The sequence below is a fragment of the Rutilus rutilus genome, assembly GCF_951802725.1.
Source record: "Rutilus rutilus genome assembly, chromosome: 10".
Taxonomy (NCBI): Eukaryota; Metazoa; Chordata; class Actinopteri; order Cypriniformes; family Leuciscidae; genus Rutilus; species Rutilus rutilus.
In genome coordinates this window covers 27,389,012-27,411,010 of record NC_140215.1, presented here as the reverse complement: position 1 = coordinate 27,411,010, position 21,999 = coordinate 27,389,012, and the positions used below count along the sequence as shown (strand labels likewise).

The following is a 21,999-nucleotide window of genomic DNA, read 5'->3' as shown; positions in this document are numbered from 1 at the left end:
TTTAAATAATCTTACGGTTAATCTTAAATGCTGATCTAAAGACTCAAGAATGTTTTTTGTTTGTATTACTTCGATAGTAGAAAAATTGGCCTTGGAGCTCATGCAGTATTAATTTTATAAGCCTAAAACTGATAAATGGCTAAAAGCTAGAGATCCTCAATAAAAGCAAGAAAATGAAAACCTCGCTCGCAAGAGCAACAAACCGGTCAAAGAGCTGGGTGAGGGACAACATAAAATAAGGTATGTTAGCTAACTTGTCCATAGAAACAGCTTAATACATATTTGTATGTAGACTGATGCAGATTAATACATATTTGCATTTATAATGTTATTGCTGACGATTGTTTTAATGGGCTATTTTTCTTTTTGGAAAATTTAATAGGCTATTTTTAAGTTAATTTACAAGACGACATTAACAAATATATTTTAATCTCGGAATATGTACAGCCAGTCGCTCATTATTGCAAGGCAAGTAATGATACGCGTATTTCAGCCTTGAAAACGATTTAGTTTCTAACCTAGTATAGTAAGAGTGGCTTACAATACCCCGATGTTAGTTTACTATGTTAGAAATAAATTGGTCAAGTGCACCTGAATAACACAATCCACTAACTTGAGTTCATTGGACTGTCCTTATGTTTTCTGTGCACGAGGGCACGACTACATGTCGACATTTCCATTGGTTAGGAGAAATGAACAAACAGCAAATCAGCGCTCGACCCCAACAAGGTATGCTGTCACCTGATTGGACGCCAGTTTTACTCTTTAACGCATGTGAGCTGCTGGCAAGCCGACTTCTTTTCACATACGTATAGGTCATCTGTGTAATCGGACCTCACTGGCTCGCAAATTCGTCTCTATCTGATTGTCAGGTGAGTAAAAATGACTGTTCGTATTTTAGTCGTTAAGCCCTATAAAGATAACCCTTTTATGATAACGATCAAGACACGGTAAACGCATCAATCTGCGACATTACTACACAGTGGTGTTGTTTGTATCTGAGGAACGTATCCTAATCGCTTGCATTCCACAGAAGAGTTTTCCACATAAATGATAAAAAAATTAAAAAAAATCTCACATTCCGCCTGTCGTAAGTGATGAGACTGCGGCGCGCGCATGATGAAATGAAATCGAGCCTCTGCGTCAGCATCACGATCAGCGCGAGCACAATGCAATAGCCACGCGATTGCGTCAGCATACTTTACCATGTTCGTTCATTAATGTGATGCTCTTACATGTTTTACAGCTCATATCTACATATACCTGCGGTGGTGATCTCCAATTTATAATTCATTTGAATCATTTTTTAAAATTCATTATTCATCATTTAAGCAGGATGACTGGCGATTCTTTTTAAAGCCTTATTATTATTATTATTATTATTATTATTATTAAATGTATGTTATTATAAATGTCTGCGGAGAGTTTAAGAGTTTATGAAGAGTTTATGAATTCGTAAAATAAAAATTGTTCAGAGATTATAGGATCTCAAATCACAGAGATTTCTTGAGACGGCCTTTAACCAGCTCTTTTCTTATCAAATTTTTTGGTTTAGTCATACGTTTCCTCCGGTTGAGAACATTTTTTTGAAGATGGTTGAGAACTTTTTTTCTTAGATATTGTTTCAGTGTTGTGACATGACTGAACATGATTAGTCTCTAGAAAGCCACACCTCTTCCTTGAAGGTTGTCTGTGGAAAGCAGAAGTTTCTTATTTCATTGTGTTGAGTTTACAGTAGCTTCTTTTCAAAGTATGGATGGTTCTTCTATGATTATGTAACTAATTACGCTGTCAATTCAGATCAGAGATAACATGCCGTTAGTAGTAAAAGCTACAGTCATGTCAGTGCTTGGATTTTTTTCCCCCCTCTTTGGAAATTTTGGCTGAAAGGCTTTGTTGGTGTTGTGTATCACTGTAATGTTCATTGCATAAGCGTCCCTTCCTGGCAAATTTACAAGCACGTGAGGTATGCAATGCATATGAACAAGTACAGCTGCTCTGTTCTGAAGAGAAACCTAAACATCTCCCGCTATTAGAACTGAAAGAAAATTCAGTGGCAGTTTTCCACAGGGATAAAATTGTCCATATCACCTGGACTCCATTGCATCTCCTTCTCATAAGTTGTTGTTTTTTTGTATGAGGGATCAACTTTTGCTTAGTCATGCTTTGACCAGGAGGAAGTTGAGGCAATAACTAAGGGTGCTTGTTTTATCTTCATGTTTGACGATCGAGACCATAGAGATGTATAGGTCTAATCTAATAGATATTGTTATCAAGAAGTGAGTGTTTTTGTACACATTCTAAATGATAATGTTTTGTATGCTTCCTCTCACTGTCTTTAAGCACGCAAGTGTTATCACAAATTGAGATATGTCAATGTAATACACCCACATTTATGATGGAATAGTTGGGTAATGTTTTCTAATAATGTTTATAACAGTTCTTTGGTGATCGGATACTGTAAAACAGTAAGTACAAAGGAAAGCCTGGTGACTGACACTTAAAATGTTTCCTCTCAGGTAAGCCATGCCATCAGTACCATCTAGTTCAGAGTCCGTTGGGACTGGTCCCATCTGCCCACATGCTGCCAAGGGCCTCGCAAATGCTGCAAATGGAGGATCTGGCATCAACATGGATGCCAATCTGAAAGTCGATGCCGTTTTGAATGGAAATGCTGGACAAAAGTTAAATGTGAACGGCACAGCCCATGTGAATGAAACAAACAGTCACCATGTGAAGAGTATTAATGGGGAGCACATTGAGAATGGATCAGAGGTCACCATGGAGAGGAAATGGATTCGACCAGATTTGCCCAGCAGATGCACCTGGAAACTTGGTGACCCAAACACAGAGTCGCCCCACAACCACTTCCGACGGTAAGAATGCAGCACCTTCAAGCTGTTACATGCTTTACTAAGAATTCATATATGTCACTCAGTACATTTTAAAGGTATAGTTTTATCAAGTAAAAATTCTGTCATTTACTCACCCTCAAGTTGTTCTGTATAAACCTTTATTTCTTTGTTCTGCTGAACACAAAGGAAGATATTTTGAATAATGTCAATTAACCATACAATTGTGGGGCACCACTGACTTCCATAGTATTTTTTTTCATACTATGGAAGTCAATGGGGACCAGTAAATGTTTGGTCACAAACATTCTTCAAAATATCTTCCTTTGTGTTCAGCAGAACAAGAACATTTATACTGGTTTGGGTAAATTATGACAGTTTTCATTTTTGGGTGAACTAACCCTTTAAGAGTGGGTTTAGTGATTAGGGCATAGGGCTGTTTTAACATGAAGCAGGAATCTATGCAGGCACTTGATGTGTTTACCTACACAGCCTTCTACCGCTGCTAATTTATATTTGTTGCTATTGTATGCATATGTGTGAACATTGAGATACTAAAATATATTTAAAAAAAAAACCTTTAAATAATAAACTATACTGCACAATATATAAATAAAACCTGTTGCCAACAAAGGAGAAACTTTAAAGTAAAGCCAGAAAACTTTTGAAAATGAAGAAATGAATATTATTAGTATCATTTCAGTTAATATTTAAAAAATCTGTAAAAATCTTTATACACATGAATAGTCATGAGTCATGTCCTAGTCATTACCACTCTAGTAACTCTATTCTAGTTTAACAACAGTGATTTTTCAGGAAGAATGACTCATCTAGAAATGTAACAGTGATTGACCACACTTTTACCACCCACAAAAATCAATGTCACAGTCTGCACAGTCACAGTGATTCAGTCAGTTCTGTTGTGGTTATTTTATGATTGACGTTTACCTTAATGTGTGTCTGTGGTAGTGCATGTTTAACTGCTTGATGTGCTCCCTTTTCTCACAGGACCGAGACACCCAGTGTCCTCCCCAACATCTTAAGCAAGATTGGAGATACCCCAATGGTCCGCATGAACAAGATTCCCAATGCTTTTGGCCTCAAGTGTGAGCTTTGTGAGTATCTGTGAAATACGTGTGCAGAGGATGTGTCTTCCGACCTGTTTTAAGATCACAAGATCATTTAAGGACAGCCTGTAAAGTGCATGTATCGGCACGTGTGTCTGCGTTGGAAGTAAGGGGTCGAGTTCTGAAATGAGGAATGCAGGTGTTGGGTTTCGCTCTTCTCAGCTGATTGAGGACGTGAAGAAGCAAACTTTCCTAGACTGACCGTACTGAGTCACAGTTCATTCAAGCATTTTGAGTGCATGAACCTATTTATTTACTTAAATCACATACACTTAAAGGAATAGCACTTCAGAATTATTTCCTGATAATTTACTCACCCCCACGTCATCCAAGATGTTCATGTCTTTCTTCAGTCGAAAAGAAATTAAAGTTTTTGAGGAAAAAAATTCCAGGATTTTTCTCCATATTGTGGACTTCAATGGGGTACAATGAAGGTCCAAATTGCAGTTTCAATGCAGCTTCAAAGGGCTCTACACGATCCCAGTCGAGGAATAAGGGTCTTATCTAGCGAAACGATCGGCCATTTTAAACATAAAAATAACAGAATCTATATTTTTAACCACAAATGCTCATCTTGCACTAGCACTGAATGTGCATACTTCTACACTGGTAAATACATGGTAGGCGAGAAACCGTATGTAAATGGTATGTCTGAATTCACAATTTATGAAATAGTAGGCAAACAGTGACCTATTACTACTGCTGAGATTCTGAAGTACGCATCCAATAGACACTTTACTATCCCATGAGGCCATGGGAGAGAAGTTGTGAATGGCAGCAAAGCAATGCAACTGACATTGTAGGTCACATAACAGTGACAACATGACAGATGTAATACATCCATCCATTCTTCACGCATTCATACTGTAAAGAATATAGATTTTTTAACGGTCACAAAGAACTTATTTAGAAGCACTTACTGTGATTTTGGATGCAGCCATAGAGTTGGAAGAATGAATCTGTTTTATGGAACACCTCCCTAATACACTTTCATGAGTGAAGATCCTAGGAAATCCAGTGTTAACTTGCCTTTACATAAACTTTGAACTCTTGGTTCAAATTAACCCAAACCTTAATTGCGGTTATTGGTTCCAGTAACATGGCCTGGAGTTAATTCAGTCAACCCAGAGTTTGAAACTCCGAGTTTATGCTCATCCACAATGAACAAGGGAAAGAATTCTTAAGAGCGCAGAATCCAGGAGTCACCAATTAAATTTTTTTTTTTTTTTTTAAAGAACGGCTGATGGAATTAAAGACCAGTCATTGTTTTGTTTTTGTAATACTTTATAAATTCTATAGATCTTATGTAGCCACGCCCCTTTTCAGCGCTGCGCTCGTTGTGTTCTGTCTTCTGGTTTGTATTTCTACAGCATGAAGTTAAGATCTTACAGATTTATGAATGAACGGCTCATTTTAAAATCTCCCTGGTCTAAAGACATTTGTTATGACATCTGCTTCAAACATTACAATGCTCATGATAACTTTCGTTAACTCTACAATAAGTAAATCCATTTCACCAGCTAATTACTCTTCGACAGCAATGCAATTGAAATATACAGAGCTACCGCAAAAGCGAAAGTTCAAATACAAAATTCTAAGATGGCTGGATCTGCTGGAAAGTACAATTAACTTCCTCAGATAAAATCAGAGGCCTTCAAAATACCACTTAGTAGTTCCTGCAGAGAGAAATGCATTGTGTGTTGCAGCAGATGCATACCTCACATGGCCAGGTTGTTGCATTGTATATTTTGTTTTGGTTTGGAACAAAAGCTTTCTGTCAGAATGTACTCAAGGACCTAAATTGAAACTCAGTGCATTCTTTGACAGAACCAGGCTCACAAAATGGCGGCAGTCATTCTGTTCTTTTGTGAAAGGTGAGCGAGTTTAGTCGCTTGGGTCAAAAGTGCCGCAGGTCTGTAGTTAAGCCCCTCTTTGGTTTAATGAACATTGTTTGAAAGTGTTATTGTGTGGAAGTCAAAGCCTTTTGATCCTAAATGTTTTAATGAGCTTTATAATGGGGATTCATTATGTCTAGCAATTTCATGTGAGCAAGATTACCCTTTGGCCAGTTGAGCCGACAGGCTTTGGCAATACAGACATAGAATTAGCTGACTAATTGCATCTGAGTTGGTGCATTTTTCACCTTTGCATGTGTGACTATATGTGGTTGGGATAGAGGGGAGGTTCAGGTTGGACAGTAAATGCTTTCCATCGAATTAAGTGCACCGTGTTTTTGCTGTATAAATATTTCACACTGGTAGGCCTATAACCAAAAGTTATTTGTGTGGCTCGCAACTTTTTTGACTGCAAGACCCCCCACTGACTGTTCACAACAATATTCACAAAGGCTCCACCAATATTTCTTTCACAATTTCTACCTGATAGAATATCTTACAGTTCGGCATTACTACAAAAATGTGTAATCATTATAAATGTAGTCAAGATTTTATTTTTATGACTAGGTCTAGAATTCACAAAAAAAATAATAATAATAATTCAAACCCCATTGGAAATATTTTGAGGGTCCCAGTGGGTTAAGAACCACTGATTTACCTGTAAAGCTAAAGCACATTTTTTGACTGAAATGTTAATTAATCAAAGTGTTGTAAAAATTTGCTTCTGCCCCATACACTCCTATTATAAAGAAACTATACATACAGTGATGTTTGTATGTATAATCTAAGGGACAAGCTGATGACTTGGAATTGACAACATAGCGTACCTAAATGGAAAAGATAGTTTACGAAGTTTATGATATGTTTTTTTTTTTTTTTTGGTCTTTCAATCATTGTCTAGTGGCTAAATGCGAGTTCTTCAATGCCGGTGGAAGCGTGAAGGACAGAATCAGTCTGCGAATGGTAGAGGATGCTGAGCAAGATGGCGTCCTAAAACCTGGAGACACTATCATTGAACCCACGTCTGGAAACACAGGTGTGTGTGTTTGTGCGCACTAGGGCTGCACGATTTATTTATTTTTTTTACCAATATTGCGATTGCGATTTAATATGCTATATATATATATATATATATATATATATATATAGCATATTATATATGAGCTTTTTTTTAAAGCTCTTTATCTATTCTATTATTCAACAAAAACAAGCAATAAATCATTGTAAAATAGGGAAGGGAATCTTTAGGCACCTCATGAGCTGATACATTTTTTTTTTTTTCTTTAATTGATCTTATTAATAAAACTTAAAATATTTAATTACATAATTATAAGTAGGCCTACTTATAATAATTACACATTAAAAAACTAAATTAATACAATTACATGTTAATAATTTTAACAAATATAGCTTCAAAACAAATAACAAAGAGGGAAAAAAATATTACAAGCAATAAACAAAGAGTGCTTTCAGGATTTAAGAGTAGGCTAGTCTGAACGTTTTCATTTCTTTTGAAATTATAAGATGTGGTTTGTCCTGTCTGTTTAATAACTGACTGTGTCACATTAATTTCGCGTCATAAAAGCATTTTGAGATGCAAGTACATTTAACCACGTAGACGGAGTCGCTCACAGCCGCATGCTCAAGCGCTCTTCTCAAAGAAATTGAAATTGAAAGCAGCTTCTGTCGGTGATTTTTCATATTTTTAATATATAAGCCAACTGCATTCCAAGACATATGATGCCTTTGTAGAACATTTGTAAGTAAAATACCGGCGGGCGAGACCGCGCACTACAAAAGTAACATCACGCAGACTGCGCGTATCTCATATCTTGTGCAATGATGCAGCCCGCGAATGTCCTTGTAATTCGCTTCAACTTTTCCGAACTTTATTAAAGATTATTTCTCGTAAGGTTCGAGTGGTGTCGCGTGTGTGAGACAGAGGAATTAGAAGCAACAAGCAAGCAGAATACGGTTGTTTATAAAGCACACGCGTCATCACGTATCTGTGTTTAAAACTAAGCTCAGACATAAATCTGAAATTATCTTAATCGATACAGAATCGTTGGAGAGAATCTATAACACAATATCACATAAAGTAAACATAAACTGTTATTTCCTGTAGCCAGGTCTATATGCGTCGCGTGCCAAGTTGATGCTTCATCTGCAGTGCAGACTGGTTTACACGCGTGTCACGTGACCAGACTATAATCGCAGTTTTGCGGTTAAAAAAATCGCATTTCATCATATCGCGATATTATCGCAAATGCAATTATTCGTGCGCCCCATTTGGAAGTGGCACAATAATACTTATTCTCAACATGTCTTTTAATATTTTTATTGAAAGAAAGTACTAATCGTTTTTAACTGTGACATGTTGAGAAACAGCCTCTGTTCCATTCCGTTTAATCCAGACACTGGAATGCTGAAGGGCCAGTTAAACATGTCATGTGCCAACTAGTATGGGACCAAAGTCAAAGAATTACTGTACAAAAGTGTCTGTCTGCTAAGTGTTATACACATTTCTAACACTTACTAATCAACAAACTAGTGAATATTATTGATCTTAAATAGTGATAGAGGCTTATTGATAAGAAAAAATCAAATGTTTTTCTATGCTCACTTTTTCTTATATCCCTCCTTGTTCTAGTTTGTACTTTTCTGGACAATGTTTGAAACGTGGTATTGCTAGCACTTGAAGCTAACTGAATTTTGGATAAGTGTCTGCTAAATGAATAAATGTTTTGTTTTTCAGGTATTGGACTTGCCCTGGCAGCAGCAGTAAAAGGTTATCGCTGCATCATTGTCATGCCTGAAAAGATGAGCATGGAAAAGGTGAAATTTTGAAAATAAATATGGTGTGGGTATGAATCCACTTGATTTCTGAAGACTTCTGTCAATATTTGTAGTGCGTGTGAATGTGTGTTTGAATAGTCATGTGTTTCGTGTCCTTGCATGCTCCCAGGTGGACGTGCTCCGTGCTCTGGGTGCAGAGATTGTTCGTACCCCTACCTCTGCCCGTTTTGACTCTCCTGAGTCTCATGTGGGTGTGGCTTGGCGTTTGAAGAATGAGATTCCTAATTCTCACATTCTGGACCAGTACCGTAATCCCAGCAACCCCCTGGCCCACTATGACACCACTGCAGAGGAGATTCTGGAGCAGTGTGACGGTAACTGCTGAATTTGTGTAGAAGCAACTTTGTGGCTTTTTCTAAATTAATCATTAACCTCTCGCTTCAGTCAATTGGATTATTTTAATGAAAAAGCTCATAATTTACCGTTGGTTCTCAACCAGAAAGCCCAAATAAGTCTTACAATTATTTCAATTTAGTAGGGCTGGGTTGTGACACAAATACACAAATTTCTCCATTTGATTTTGATTCTCAAGCTTTCAATTCAATGTCGATTAATTTGACTATAAATCAGATACAGTACATGGCCAATTTTCTCAAGGAAAACTAATGTTGTAAACTATGCAGGAAGTCAGTTGGTACTACACACTATAATATTGAAGGTAAAAAAATTAAATGATTTGTACACAAACACTTAAATTACACCCAAGGAATGTTCATAATGAAAAAGGTATGCTAACTTTATAATTACATATGTTTCTACTCTGCATAGACTAAAAGAGAAATTCTTGGGATTTAAGAATTTGATATTGGTTCTTCAAAATGAGAATTGATTAAAATTGAGAAATCAATATATATTTTTTTTTACCCAGCCCTAAAATTTAGTTATATTACATATTATTGATTTACATACACAGCTGACATCAGATAATATGGCCTAGATAATAGGGCCTTCAAATATTGACAAAAGAAAAAGTAAAAAAGGTCAAGAATCACGGCATATGACTAATGTTGAAGCCATGTATTTGTGTTTGCCCTCTGTAGGTAAAATAGACATGCTGGTGGCTGGAGCTGGCACTGGTGGCACCATCACTGGTATCGCCCGCAAGCTGAAGGAGAAATGCCCCAACATCAAGGTGAGACTCAGATCAGTTCATGAATTCTGATACAGCTGTCAATGAACATGTTTTCTTCTATTTATTTATCTGATTTTACCTGATTTAAGTATTTTGGCATTATATTTTATTACTATTTCTTAAAGTATTCTTTTTTTTAAATTAGCTTTTATTTCACATAATGGTTATTACTCAAAAGAATTCTGAATAATCATTACTTTTTTTGGAGAGACACTTGTTTCCACTTACATTTATTTTTACACCGCCTATAATGTGTTTATGTCTTTGTTCCTCAGATAGTTGGAGTGGATCCTGAGGGATCCATCCTTGCTGAGCCGGAGGAGCTGAATAAGACTGATAAGACTCAGTATGAGGTGGAGGGCATCGGATATGACTTCATCCCCACTGTTCTGGACAGATCTGTAAGTGTGTATTTGTAGAGCATTTGATGTAGTTGAAATGACACTTGATGTTTATTGATGGCAAATGACCTCGCCGTGACCCACCTTAAATGTTATCTCCTAAAACTGTCATTCCTTTCCAGTGGTTGCCATCCGACCTATTGTCATATTTGTATAGAGATAAGCTACTTAGAAAGGATGCACAGTTATTTAAATCTTTTTCAGATATTCAAATCTTGAAGTACTTGGATACATGTTGTTTTAAGCCATAGTAGAGGCAATAGTAAATAAGGATGCGTTCACTCTTGTAGTTCGGTTCTTTTGGTCCGGACCAAAAAAGAAAATAATGCATTTAGTCCTGGTTCGCTTGGCATTCACACTATTTTTAACACCGAACCTAGCGATACAAAAAAAAATCCAGCTTTAATGACATATATTTTGCACTAAATTAAATATTACGGTAAAAAAATACCACAGTATTAAATGTCTATCTATATAAATATATAGCACTATTGACACTTCAATAGATGAAATGCATGAATGAGAATATAAAGAGCGGGATATGCTTGATTTTAAAAAGAGTTATAAGTGTAATGTGTCCTGAAAAGGAACTCGTTCTGACTGGCACGCTGCCAAAGTGCGCGCAGAGAAAGCAGAGTACGTGCGATGTTAAAAAGGAAAATAAGCAGTGAAAAGACATCCAGCGTAAGCTTGTGCACAGAAAGCTGTATCTCTAAACATGTGATCGCGAATTCAGTCCTCTTTCATGTCTTATTGCGCTTAAATGGTCGAATACACACGCAATTGTAAAAATGCCCATCGTGTGAAGTATTCATGTAAACACAGCCGGTAATGTCTCAAGTGAAAGTAAACAGTTGGGTTTGGTCTTAAAGTGAAAGCAGCCTAATATACCTACATCCTGCTCTGTAATTAATGTGAATCAAACAAAAGAGAAAATAACTTGCTGCTCTTGACTGGATAATGTTTTTTGTTTTAGTTTTTTTGCCTTAACATTTTTATTTAATTAATACGGTAAAGACTATGCATTATTTTATTTTTACATTTGATTATTAACTACGTTCAATAAACCTATTGTACCTGAGAAATTGTATTTGTTTAATTAATGTTTAATTCATTATTGTATATGTCCTATTGTTTGTAATTTTGCTTCTTTTTTTTCTTATTTTTAATAACAGAAATGAGATAAAATAACTATATCGTGATATGTATATGTATACCCATATTTTGATGTCACACTTAATTCAAGCTTCTTTTTTTTACCAAATGTTCTGTCTCAGGTGGTGGATAGTTGGTACAAGTCCAATGATGAAGAGTCCTTTGCCATGTCTCGTATGCTTATAAGAGAGGAGGGTCTTCTGTGCGGTATGTAACTCATAATACATCTCTCACATTTAATGTGTGTGAAATTAAGTGTGTATCTAAAGTCTGTTCTCTATCACTCTTTGTAGGCGGTAGTTCAGGCACAGCCATGTCTGCAGCAGTGCATGTAGCCAAAGAGCTGAAGGAAGGCCAGCGCTGTGTGGTGATCCTTCCCGACTCCATCCGCAACTACATGTAGGTTTCGGTGTTCCCAGCATTCTAGTGTGCTTAGCTGTGATGTGAATGTGTGTTTTGTGTTGCCTGGTAGATTAAGCAAGAGCAATTCTATTGTGATGTTTTAGACTTAACCCTAGACAGCCAGTATGTTCAGAATTGTATGCCACCGTTCTACCAGAGTAGAGAATCTGCTTTAAAGCTGTAGCTTCCCAAAATACAAGCTATTTACAGTTTTATTTAGTCTTGTCTACTGAACTATCCTAATCTTAAGATAGTGGTTAAATTAGTCAGTTAGCTGCACAAACAGCATCAATGTAGTTGATTCTTTTAGAGGAAATATCTTTTACCAATGTATAACTATTCAAAACAAAACCAACAAGGATTTTAGCATGATGTTTAACAAGATTAAACAGATAAATTTACACTACATACAACTAATAAAACTAGAGAACACACACCTTTATATAATAGTCTAAAACATTGTGATGAGCAGCTGCTGTTTATCAGCATTTTTATACGCACGCACGCACACATACATACATACATACATACATTTAATTTACATAAAGCATCTAAAATAACCAATTTACTAAAACATACTTTTTTTGAGAAACAAATAGTGATTTCAGGAAAAATAACTACTTTTAGTTAAATACTCCCCAATACTGCATGCTTGTTCCTCAAATGCAGTATGTGTACAATACATAGCATGCATATTTCCCACTGTGTTGAATACTGTTTCCTAGGGTTGCACTATTGATCTAAATAAAACCAAAATCACGATACAGCTTAGTGTGATTATCAAATCACATGGAATTAAAAATGTATGCTGGGTGTTTCAGCTGTGTTCAGTTGCATGTGAGCAGCTTGTGATCCAGTGTCTCAGAGCAACTGTTTACAGGAAATGCTGTTCTACATGAACTCATCTCTGCATCTGATATGACTTTGAGTCACTTATAACATGCATTTGGAAACGTAATGCGCATGATGAACGCCACAGAACTGAAAAAACACTTGGTAATGTAATCATAGTTCAGCGTGGGTTGTGTGACGACAATGTACCATGCTTTTGAAACTGTGGTCTGAACTGTTTATCATTGCATACTATATTTCAGATTTATTTAAAAAAAAAAAAAATGCAGTAGGCTACATGTTAGTACACTCTTAGGCTTGGCCTAAATGCTTTGTTCTCCCCCTTAGGTCTAAATTTCTTAGTGACAAGTGGATGTGTGAAAAGGGCTTCCTGAGTGAGGAGGATCTTGTTGTCAAGAAGCAATGGTGAGTGTATACACACGTACACGCATGTTGTCTTTGGAAGCACCCTTGTTATTTACACTCTGATATCCTCTGCAAATATAGTCTCTCTCTGCATCTGTTATTACACTAGGCTGCATTACTGCTACAGTTAAGCTTCTATATGTGGAGGCATGTTCACTCTCCCAGATTACTCTGTATGTGTGTCATCTTACCGTGAGCTTTTACTGTCTTTCTCCCTGCCCTCATCTCTCGGTAGGTGGTGGAATCTGACTCTGCAGGAGCTCAGACTCTCCGCCCCCCTGACTGTGCTGCCTTTAGTGTCCATCAAGAAGACCATTCAGATCCTGAAAGAGAAGGCCTTTGACCAAGCACCCGTGGTGGATGACGCCGGGTAGGTCATTCATTCAGAAACCAGTTATTATGTTAACCAGTTAAACTATTATGTACTGCGTTAATAAAGATATCTGAAACAATGAAGAGGTGGAATCCATCAAAAACCTTTTTTGGCACCAAAAAAGGTGCTGTGTTTTTATTACATATCATTCCAAAAAAAAATTTTATAATTGTTTTCCACTATATTTTAAAGTATTTTTCCCCTTATACATTTGAATACATGTGTTAATATTTTTTAACAGATTTCTAAATATATATTTAGGTAAAATATTTTACAAATATCGAACTTTTCTTAGGGTATTCCATTCGACTGCTGAAAAACTTTTGAACTCACCTTGCCATGTTATAAAAAGGTCAAAATATCTTATATTGAAGTTACTTTAAGTTAGTGATATTGATACACAATATGAAAAAACAAACAAAAAAACTACTGTTTAATTTTAATAAAATAAAATGATAATGCTATTAATAAAATAGTTTAATTTTAATGATTCTTTTCATGCAACTTTTAATTTCTTTTGAAAATAGGTTGTTTGTGTATGCATGTAATTAATTATATATTAATTTGGCTGGGTGTCGATTCAGATGTTCCGATTCGATTTCTATTTTCAAGCTTTCAATTCAGTTTCGATTCTCGAGTCGACTCAGTGACTATAGATTTAATTACAAATCCTATATTTATACAAAAAAAACAAAAAAACAGTGATCATAAGTTTACAAGTGGTTAATTAATAAAAAAAATGATAATAATTTAGGTACACTTGGTACAGAACCCGACTCTATAATTCAGATGTGTACAATGAATAGACACGATTTTGATGCAAGATGAATAATTGAAGTCAGAACAGTCGCATGCCTTGATCAAACAGGATCAGGTTATTTTATGTTTAAGATAAAACAAACATAAAATCTCACAGCATTAGCTGCAACAAGGAGGCTGCAAGCCTATGGACAGTGTAGGAAAAGTAATACTGGCTTTTGGGTGATGGATAAATAAACCTGGAAAACAAATCTATTCGTGGCCTTTGAGAATCAATTTTGAATCGACCACATTTTAAAAAACGATTGATCGACATCGGTTTTGAGTGGTCGAAAATCTATTTTTTTGCCTAGCCCTAATATTAATAGTACTTTATTATTTTGTGTACAAATATTTTTTCGAAAATTATTACAAATTAATTCAGATATTGAAAACTTTCATAATAGAAAAAGTCAATGTCAATATGAATTAGTTATTATGAATAGTTATTTTGAATAGCTTCATACATTCTGATATCCTGGACATTTGTGTACCCAAGCACTGCTCATTTGACATCTCCCTTACTTATATCATCGTCTCATTAGAGACTCCAAGTGTTTCGGACAACGGAGACACCCGAAATGTACAGTGCTGATGTCTTCCAGGACCAAGATTGAGACTTAATAGATCTGGACTAAAAAAAGAGTGTCATGTTATTGACCCAAAAATAGCAAAATGATCAAACAGATGGAGGAAGAAATAAGTGGAAGAAGGTGTGGCTCAGTCTGGTATCTGGTTTTCTCCCTGTAGGCAGATTCTGGGCATGGTCACGTTGGGAAACATGCTCTCGTCGGTTCTGGCTGGGAAGGTTAGGCCATCTGATCCCATAAGCAAAGTTCTCTACAAACAGTTTAAACAGGTGGGCACACACACGCAAACACACACACCCCTTTCTGTCATTCTGTACATGCAGCAGAAGGTTCAAGAAAAAGTAGGCTATTCACACAATTTGTTCAAATAAACCTTGAGATATCGGAAATCCTTATAAGTGCATGTTGTTGTGGTGGTGTTTTTTATTTATTTCCCCTCTGGCTCTAAATGGGGGTAACTTGGATCTAATTATACGATTGTCTATAGCGAAGAGTTCTGCAGTTTTGATTTCTGAGGCTTGGATGAAGAAGGAAATAATAGCTGAATAAATAGTGTTAATTGTACGTCAATTACTTTCACACCGAGTGTTACTTAATAACCAGTAATGACAGGTAATGATCTCTCAATAGTCAACTTGTCTGTCTTCCTGTAGGTGCGCCTAACTGATAACCTGGGCAAACTCTCACGTATCCTGGAGACGGACCATTTTGCCCTTGTTGTGCATGAACAGATTCAGTGTAAGTCAAGTTCTTTAACTCTTTGTTCCATTTTCCATAACCAATCTCCATTTTCTTATTTTTAGTCACAAATAAGTGTCTGTGTGTGAGGTCCTGGAAAACCCTATGGGGAAATGTCCCCACAAAGATGGCAATATCTGAAATCCTTGTCCTTGTGGGGACATTTTCCATGAGGAAAACCGCTTATGAATCATAAATCACCTTTTGAAAATGTAATAATGCAGACATTTTTTTCTATGATGTTTAGGATTAGGGGATAGAATATGCAGTTTTTTCCATATAAAAATAATTGTCTATGGAAAGTCCCCCTAAAACATAAAAACCCATGAAAATGTAACCACACTAATAATAATAAATGTTTCTTGAGCATAAAATCAGCATTTCAGAATGATTTTTGAAGGATCATGTGACACTGAAGACTGGAGTAATGATGCTGAAAATACAGCTTTGCATCACAGGAATAAATTGCATTTTAAAATCTATTCAAATAGAAAACAGTTATTTTAAATTAATAATATTTGTCAATGTTACTATTTGTACTGTATTTTTGATCAAATAAATACAGCCTTGAACAAAAAAGACTTCGGTAACACTTTGCAATAAGGTTTCATTAGTTAAAATTAGTTGACTAGTTAACATGAACTAATAATGAACTGCACTTCTACAGCATTTATTAATCTTTGTTAATGTTAATTTCAACATTTACTATTGATTTTAACAATGTATAAGTTGTATTTGTTAACATTAGTTAACGCACTAACGAATGAACGACTATTGTTAGTTCACAATGTATTAACTAACATGAACAAACAATGTAAACAAATGAAACCTTAGTGTAGTGTTACCAAGACTTCTTTCAGAAATATAAAAAATGCCAAACTTTTGAACGCTATTGTATATTTGGAGCTTATTTAAAAGGAGTGTCTATTTACACTAACTCCGCCCACTGACGTCTTGTTGGGCCAGACAAAATTATGGAAAAAGCTGGATTGTCCTCAGTAGCAATCGTGTATGGCGTGGCAGAAAGTTGACGCAAATCAACCCGAGTTCAAATCCTCCTTTTGCCGAACTCTCTCTACTCCCTTTTCTCATCACATATCAGGTCGGAAAGGCATTTATTTTCAATAAAAATGAAGAAAATAGTCAAAAAGTGGAAATAAAGTTTCTAACGTGTTTAATAATAAAGTTTATCGGTTAGGCTTAGGGAGGGCTTTATTATCCCAATAAGGCAGCATCCATTTAATAATTTAAATATAATAATTTAAACTGCTATTATCGCATACCATTTAACGTACAACAACACTGAGGTGTAACTATACAATGTAAAGTTTGGGTCCTAAATCAAAACCATTGGTGAATGTGAAACATTGTCAAAGAAGTGTCGTAGTCAGCAGCTACATCACATGACGAATTAACAGGTATTTTACAAAATGTACTAAGTCTTTTCATACAAAACACAGCACTATTCAGGAACAACAGTCTTATTCATGGAGCTTAATGCAATACAGCACCAATTCGTGATACAGGACACGTATTTTCCTGAACTTCGGTTCACCGCGCCCCTCTATTTGCTCTTTGTGGCATTACACCTGCTGTGGCATATACTCAGCCAAGTGCTAGAAGGACACCACTGTGAACTTTCCATTTTCTAGCTAAGGTTAACCAACATTACATAAGAATACGGGGCGGGACTGCTTTTATAACTTTCATAACATCATTATTGTAAATGAAAATAATAATGTTATTGTCGCATCACTTGACATACTTGTATAGTTTTTGTGGTAGCGCTTTACAATCAGTGTTGGGGAAAGTTATTTTTAAAAGTAATGCATTAAAATGTTGCGTTGCTTTTTCTCATCTAGGCTGGGCCTTTTACACAATGTGAAATGAATAAGCCTCAGGCTGAAGGAAATGCAAATTCACATTTGTAAAGTAGTTCAAACATACTCTTTCAGCTGTGCTGCCATTCTGGTTTGCAGGAGAAAAAAATTGGTTTATCTAAAGTCATGTTTGCTTATTCGCATGGTTGAATTGGATCATTGAAGGTCATCGGCAAAGACGTTGGTTAATAAAGTGAGATAAAATACATAAAGTATACTTGTGTAATTTAACATATTTAATTATTGCAGGTTTGAGTTTGCATTTCGCAGTTTTTATTCAATTTGAGGAATACTGAAATGGTTTTTGTGTAGATGAGATGAGTAAATGCATGCTCGCATTAAGTCTAGAGCTACAATAACCATCATGTTTACACATTTCTCTCAACATGGGGACAGGAGAGCTGTCAGTCAATAAATGGGGAAGCAAAAATAAGTTTGAAAAATAAGTCCGATATTTTGTTGTAAATTTAAAAGTAATGCGTTACTTGAGCAAATTTTATATAATGACATAAATCTTGTTACTCGTAAATGCGTTACCCCCAACACCGTTTACAATGTTTCATTTGTTAAAATTAGAAATTAGTTAACTACATTAACATGAGCAATACTTGTACAGCATTCATTACCTTAGTTAATGTTAGTTAATGGAAATTTGTATTTGTTAAAACAGTTAATGCACTGTAAGTGTAAACTAACTTGTACATTATCCCTTACTTAATTTTAGTTAATAAAAATGGCTCGTGTTCATCCGGCCGGTTGTTATCTTAGAATAAACCACCGACAGGTTGATGAGGTCTTGCATCAGCCTGAAGGAGGTTTATTCTGAGATAACAGAATATCTCAGATATTCTCAGATACTCTTCTTTTTTTTTTGTTTGTTTTTTATCTATTTATTTATATTTTATTTCAGTTAGTATTTAATTTTTTTCAAGTATTTTTATGGTTTTAATTACCGATAATAACCCAGGACCCTGTGCAGATGAAGTACAGTAAATGCAGGCTGTGATGTCATTGCAGTGGATGGTGTCTGCAGTCTGAATTGCAGTTCCTGTCTTACAGACATGAGTAATGGATCCCCCAAGATGAGGCAGATGGTGTTTGGGGTCGTGACAGCCATTGACCTGCTGAACTACGTGGCCACACGTGAGAGGAGGGAACGCTCGCTGTCCGAGTGCTCTCTGTCTGAAGAACAGTGAATGATCAAGAGTGTGGGAACACAATGGTGAAGCGGTGTTGGTTTTTTCTTTTTCTTTCCCTCTCTTTCTCTCTCTCTCTCTCTCTCTCTCTCTCTCTCTTTCTTTTTTATTTCTCGGCAAGTGACAAGCTCAGTTTTAAAGTTTTTTTTACAAGTAAGAGCCAGTCAGTACAATTTTACATGTCATTCTAATAGATTTGTACTCTGTTTACTTGATTTTGCTCTTCTTTGGTCTCTTAATTTTTAGTCATTCTCAGTTTAGGTGCTTTGTTAACCAGTCAACATAATGAAGTAATCTCACAGGTCATTTAACCACCCTTTGTAGATTTGTTTACTTTGCGAATCTGATTTTATAGAGGTTTATATATTTAATTGAATGTACTTCATTCTTTCAAAAACTGCATGCAGTTTAGTATTTTTGGGTTTAGTTGAAGTGCTAGATTCAGGTGCTCTCTTGTCTGATCTACAGCTACGTTGCCACCTAGTGACTGCAATAGTTTACAACATTCACGGAGACTTTGATCTTCATCAGTCATGCTCTGCTTCTTGGCACAATGATCTCTGCGGTGTGTGGGGAGTTTTGCAGGCATGATTAATAATATTTGACAAAGCAAATAATAAGTGTGTTTGGTAAACCGAACTGCACCCAGACAGGGTTACTTGGTATTTTTCTTGTATTGAAACAAGATGCGATATAGAATGTAAATAAATGGTGGTTCGGACTTGCTTAAAACACACCACTTTGTGTTAAGCAAATTTGATAATTATTTTCATTTTTCTATGTACTTATTGTCTGATGTCTTGTAAATCAAAACTGTAACTAATGGAGACTGAATGAGATTGTTTGTATAGGAGTCGATGTGAAGTGAATGAATGTGCATTAGGTTGATCTCATGTTTATGGTTTTTGTGCATGCTGCTGGAGGTCTCCGGATCAGAATGTCTTTTCTGTTATGATGTTCTGTTACTTGATTTAGCTTTTACTTGAATCTTATTGCTGTAATAAATACTGGTTACAAATAAAGGCTTTATTTCCAGAAGCAATGGTGGTTGTGTGAATTGTATTGCAACTACACTTGTCTTTGTCCCTTCGAAGGAAACATTTGTAACGGAACATTTTATTCTGGATGGTGAGAATTACAGGTTGTGATTACAGAAGGTCTCAACCTTAGTTAAAAAAAAAAAAAAAAAAACCTTGCATTGCTTGTATTTTTATGGCCTAAAATTCAACATGGTTGTATATTTAAGCTTTGAATATTTAAATCCAAATCCTTTTAGACTAGACGGATTTCAGAAAAATGGCCTTCTATAAGAAGTGAGGAGCATTTATGGGTACAAGTCGGGAACTGGCCTACCCTACATATTTCAAGGGTGCTGAGTCCCCAAAAAAATGGTACCCAAGCGAAATTTAGTTTTTTACCTTCTAATTTGCATATCAAAATGGCCGCCAAATTGCCTATCTTGCTCAGTCGTTGGCCCATTTTTCCCCTAGTTTTTTTTGTAAGTAGACAATCAAGATGAGGAAATTAAGTTTCTAAAATGATAGTCAAGGGTCAGAGCAAAGATATAATGGAGGCTCACTGCCTTTTTTTATGTATATATATATATATGTGCAAAATACCAACTTTTAAGGTGAAATTTAAGCATTATTTGTGTCATTTCTTTAAGGCCGACATACAAATTCAATCAATATCACTCTTAAATGTTCCCAGTGTATATATGATATGTGATGTATTCCATATTACATAATAACTAAGAAAAACACCATTGCAAGTTGTCTGAGATTTCATTTTTTTTATGCAAATTAAGCATTTGTTCTCTAAATTCTAAGACGGGAAAAACCCAGGTGAATAGGGAAAAAAACACCATGAAACTTCCCTTGAACAGATCTACAGATCACATCTTGTTTCTGTATTTTTTGCTTCCGTGTCTTTGAATGGCGCATATGGCGGCATGTTTCATTTACCACACACACACACACACACCAGGGTTATAATCGTTAACAAAAACTAACGAAAAAAACGGAAACTAGGTGGGAAAAAACATTGTCGTTAACTGAAATAAAAATAAAAACGAGGCATTACAAAAAAACGATAACTAACTAAGTAAGGGATAATGTATAGATAGGCGGTCGTTATAGCGAATAACAAGCCCGACAGGCTGAACGGGACCCCGACGCGAAGCGGAGTACATTTGGTCCGTACGTAATGTACGGACGGTCGTATGTAATGTACTACCGCCTATCTATACATTATCCCGCTTATTACATGGCTACAAAATAAATAATTAAATAATTAATTTGACACAAATTATTGATTTAAAAAGGAGTTTATTGATTTAAAAACGATTGTATTGCTTCCGCCAAAAGAAAATAGTATATGTGGTTGGCAAAACTAACTAAAATAAAATAAAATTATAGAGTAAATGTCCTTAGTTTTCGTCTTTTTCAATGTCTTTAATCTTTTAACGCTATTTAAAACACGCAGCGTATTTGTGAGATGTAAATCTCACGACCAGATTTATTAAATAAATCTCTTCTCTGCGAGATATTGAAGCCAAAAAATTATCCTTAATTTTGTATTAATGTAAAACGCGTTGCAGCAGCATGCAGACATAGGCGAGACGGCTCGCGTGCCTATTGGCTGCTCTGCGGCAACTGCACCAGCCTATCGAGAGAGGCCCTCATGACGTCAGATCCAATGAGGGCGCTTTGCGCCCTCAGCGTCACGTCCCGCCGAAACGGACGTGGCCAGGGCCTATAAATATAGCTCGACGGGCTGGATAATCTGGTTTTTCATCGCCGAAGCGAACCAGAGCGTGTTGCAGGCACGGCAAGATACGCAGTACTCGTTCCCTCTCTAGAGAGAACCGAGGTTACGTTAGTAACCGAGTACGTTCTCTTACGAGAGATTCTCTCGTACTGCGTAATATCTTACACTATGGGGAACACAGTGTAAAACGCTGTGCGTGCTGAGATCCAACACCAAAGTCCCAAGGGCAGGTGCCCGGGGCTCATACAGTGCAAAATCATCAAGGACTCACAGAGAGTCCAGGAAGAGAGGCTACAATAGCATCATTCCTGTAATAAACAGCATCCTATACGGAGCAATTATAATGATAGTGTACCATACAGCCAGAGCGAAAACTCGGCCTAGTCTGATGAATATTGTGGGTCTTACACACTGCCCAAAGGGTTGCATGATCTAACAGCGAGCGTTGCTCAGGCAGTTTCAGTAATCTGGGCCGAAAGCATCGGGGCAGACAATACTGATCTATTAGACCGAAAGCAGCCTAGCCTGCAAGGCAGGAACCTCTAGGTTATAAAACCTAATAAATGTAGACGGGGAGG

At 36.2% G+C, this 21,999-nt stretch overlaps 1 protein-coding gene across 2 annotated transcripts; it reads left to right on the top strand.

Moving 5' to 3' along the window:
• Positions 1-727: 727 nt before the first annotated feature.
• On the top strand, positions 728-19,694 carry cbsb (cystathionine beta-synthase b). 2 transcript variants are annotated; one of them, XM_084420304.1, is made up of 15 exons: positions 728-872; positions 2,520-2,876; positions 3,861-3,967; positions 6,776-6,910; positions 8,630-8,709; positions 8,840-9,044; positions 9,771-9,862; positions 10,138-10,263; positions 11,541-11,625; positions 11,712-11,817; positions 13,000-13,077; positions 13,313-13,447; positions 14,999-15,107; positions 15,492-15,576; positions 18,516-19,694. In XM_084420304.1, exons 2-15 carry the CDS (start codon positions 2,527-2,529, stop codon positions 18,650-18,652), a joined length of 1,830 nt encoding a protein of 609 aa, XP_084276430.1. In that variant the 5' UTR covers positions 728-872; positions 2,520-2,526; the 3' UTR covers positions 18,653-19,694. The 2 variants fall into 2 exon arrangements, with proteins under 2 accessions (XP_084276430.1, XP_084276429.1); XM_084420303.1 differs by having other exon boundaries at positions 18,474-19,694.
• The last annotated feature ends 2,305 nt before the right edge of the window (positions 19,695-21,999 follow it).

What these genes read in the sequence shown, in the direction of transcription:
- cbsb (XM_084420303.1), top strand. Translation starts at nt 2,527, where the DNA reads ATGCCATCAGTACCATCTAGTTCAGAGTCCGTTGGGACTGGTCCCATC. An exon ending in ACCCACGTCTGGAAACACAG is followed by an intron (nt 6,911 to 8,629) that starts GTGTGTGTGTTT and finishes TTTGTTTTTCAG; the next exon opens with GTATTGGACTTGCCCTGGCA. An exon ending in GATTCTGGAGCAGTGTGACG is followed by an intron (nt 9,045 to 9,770) that starts GTAACTGCTGAA and finishes TGCCCTCTGTAG; the next exon opens with GTAAAATAGACATGCTGGTG.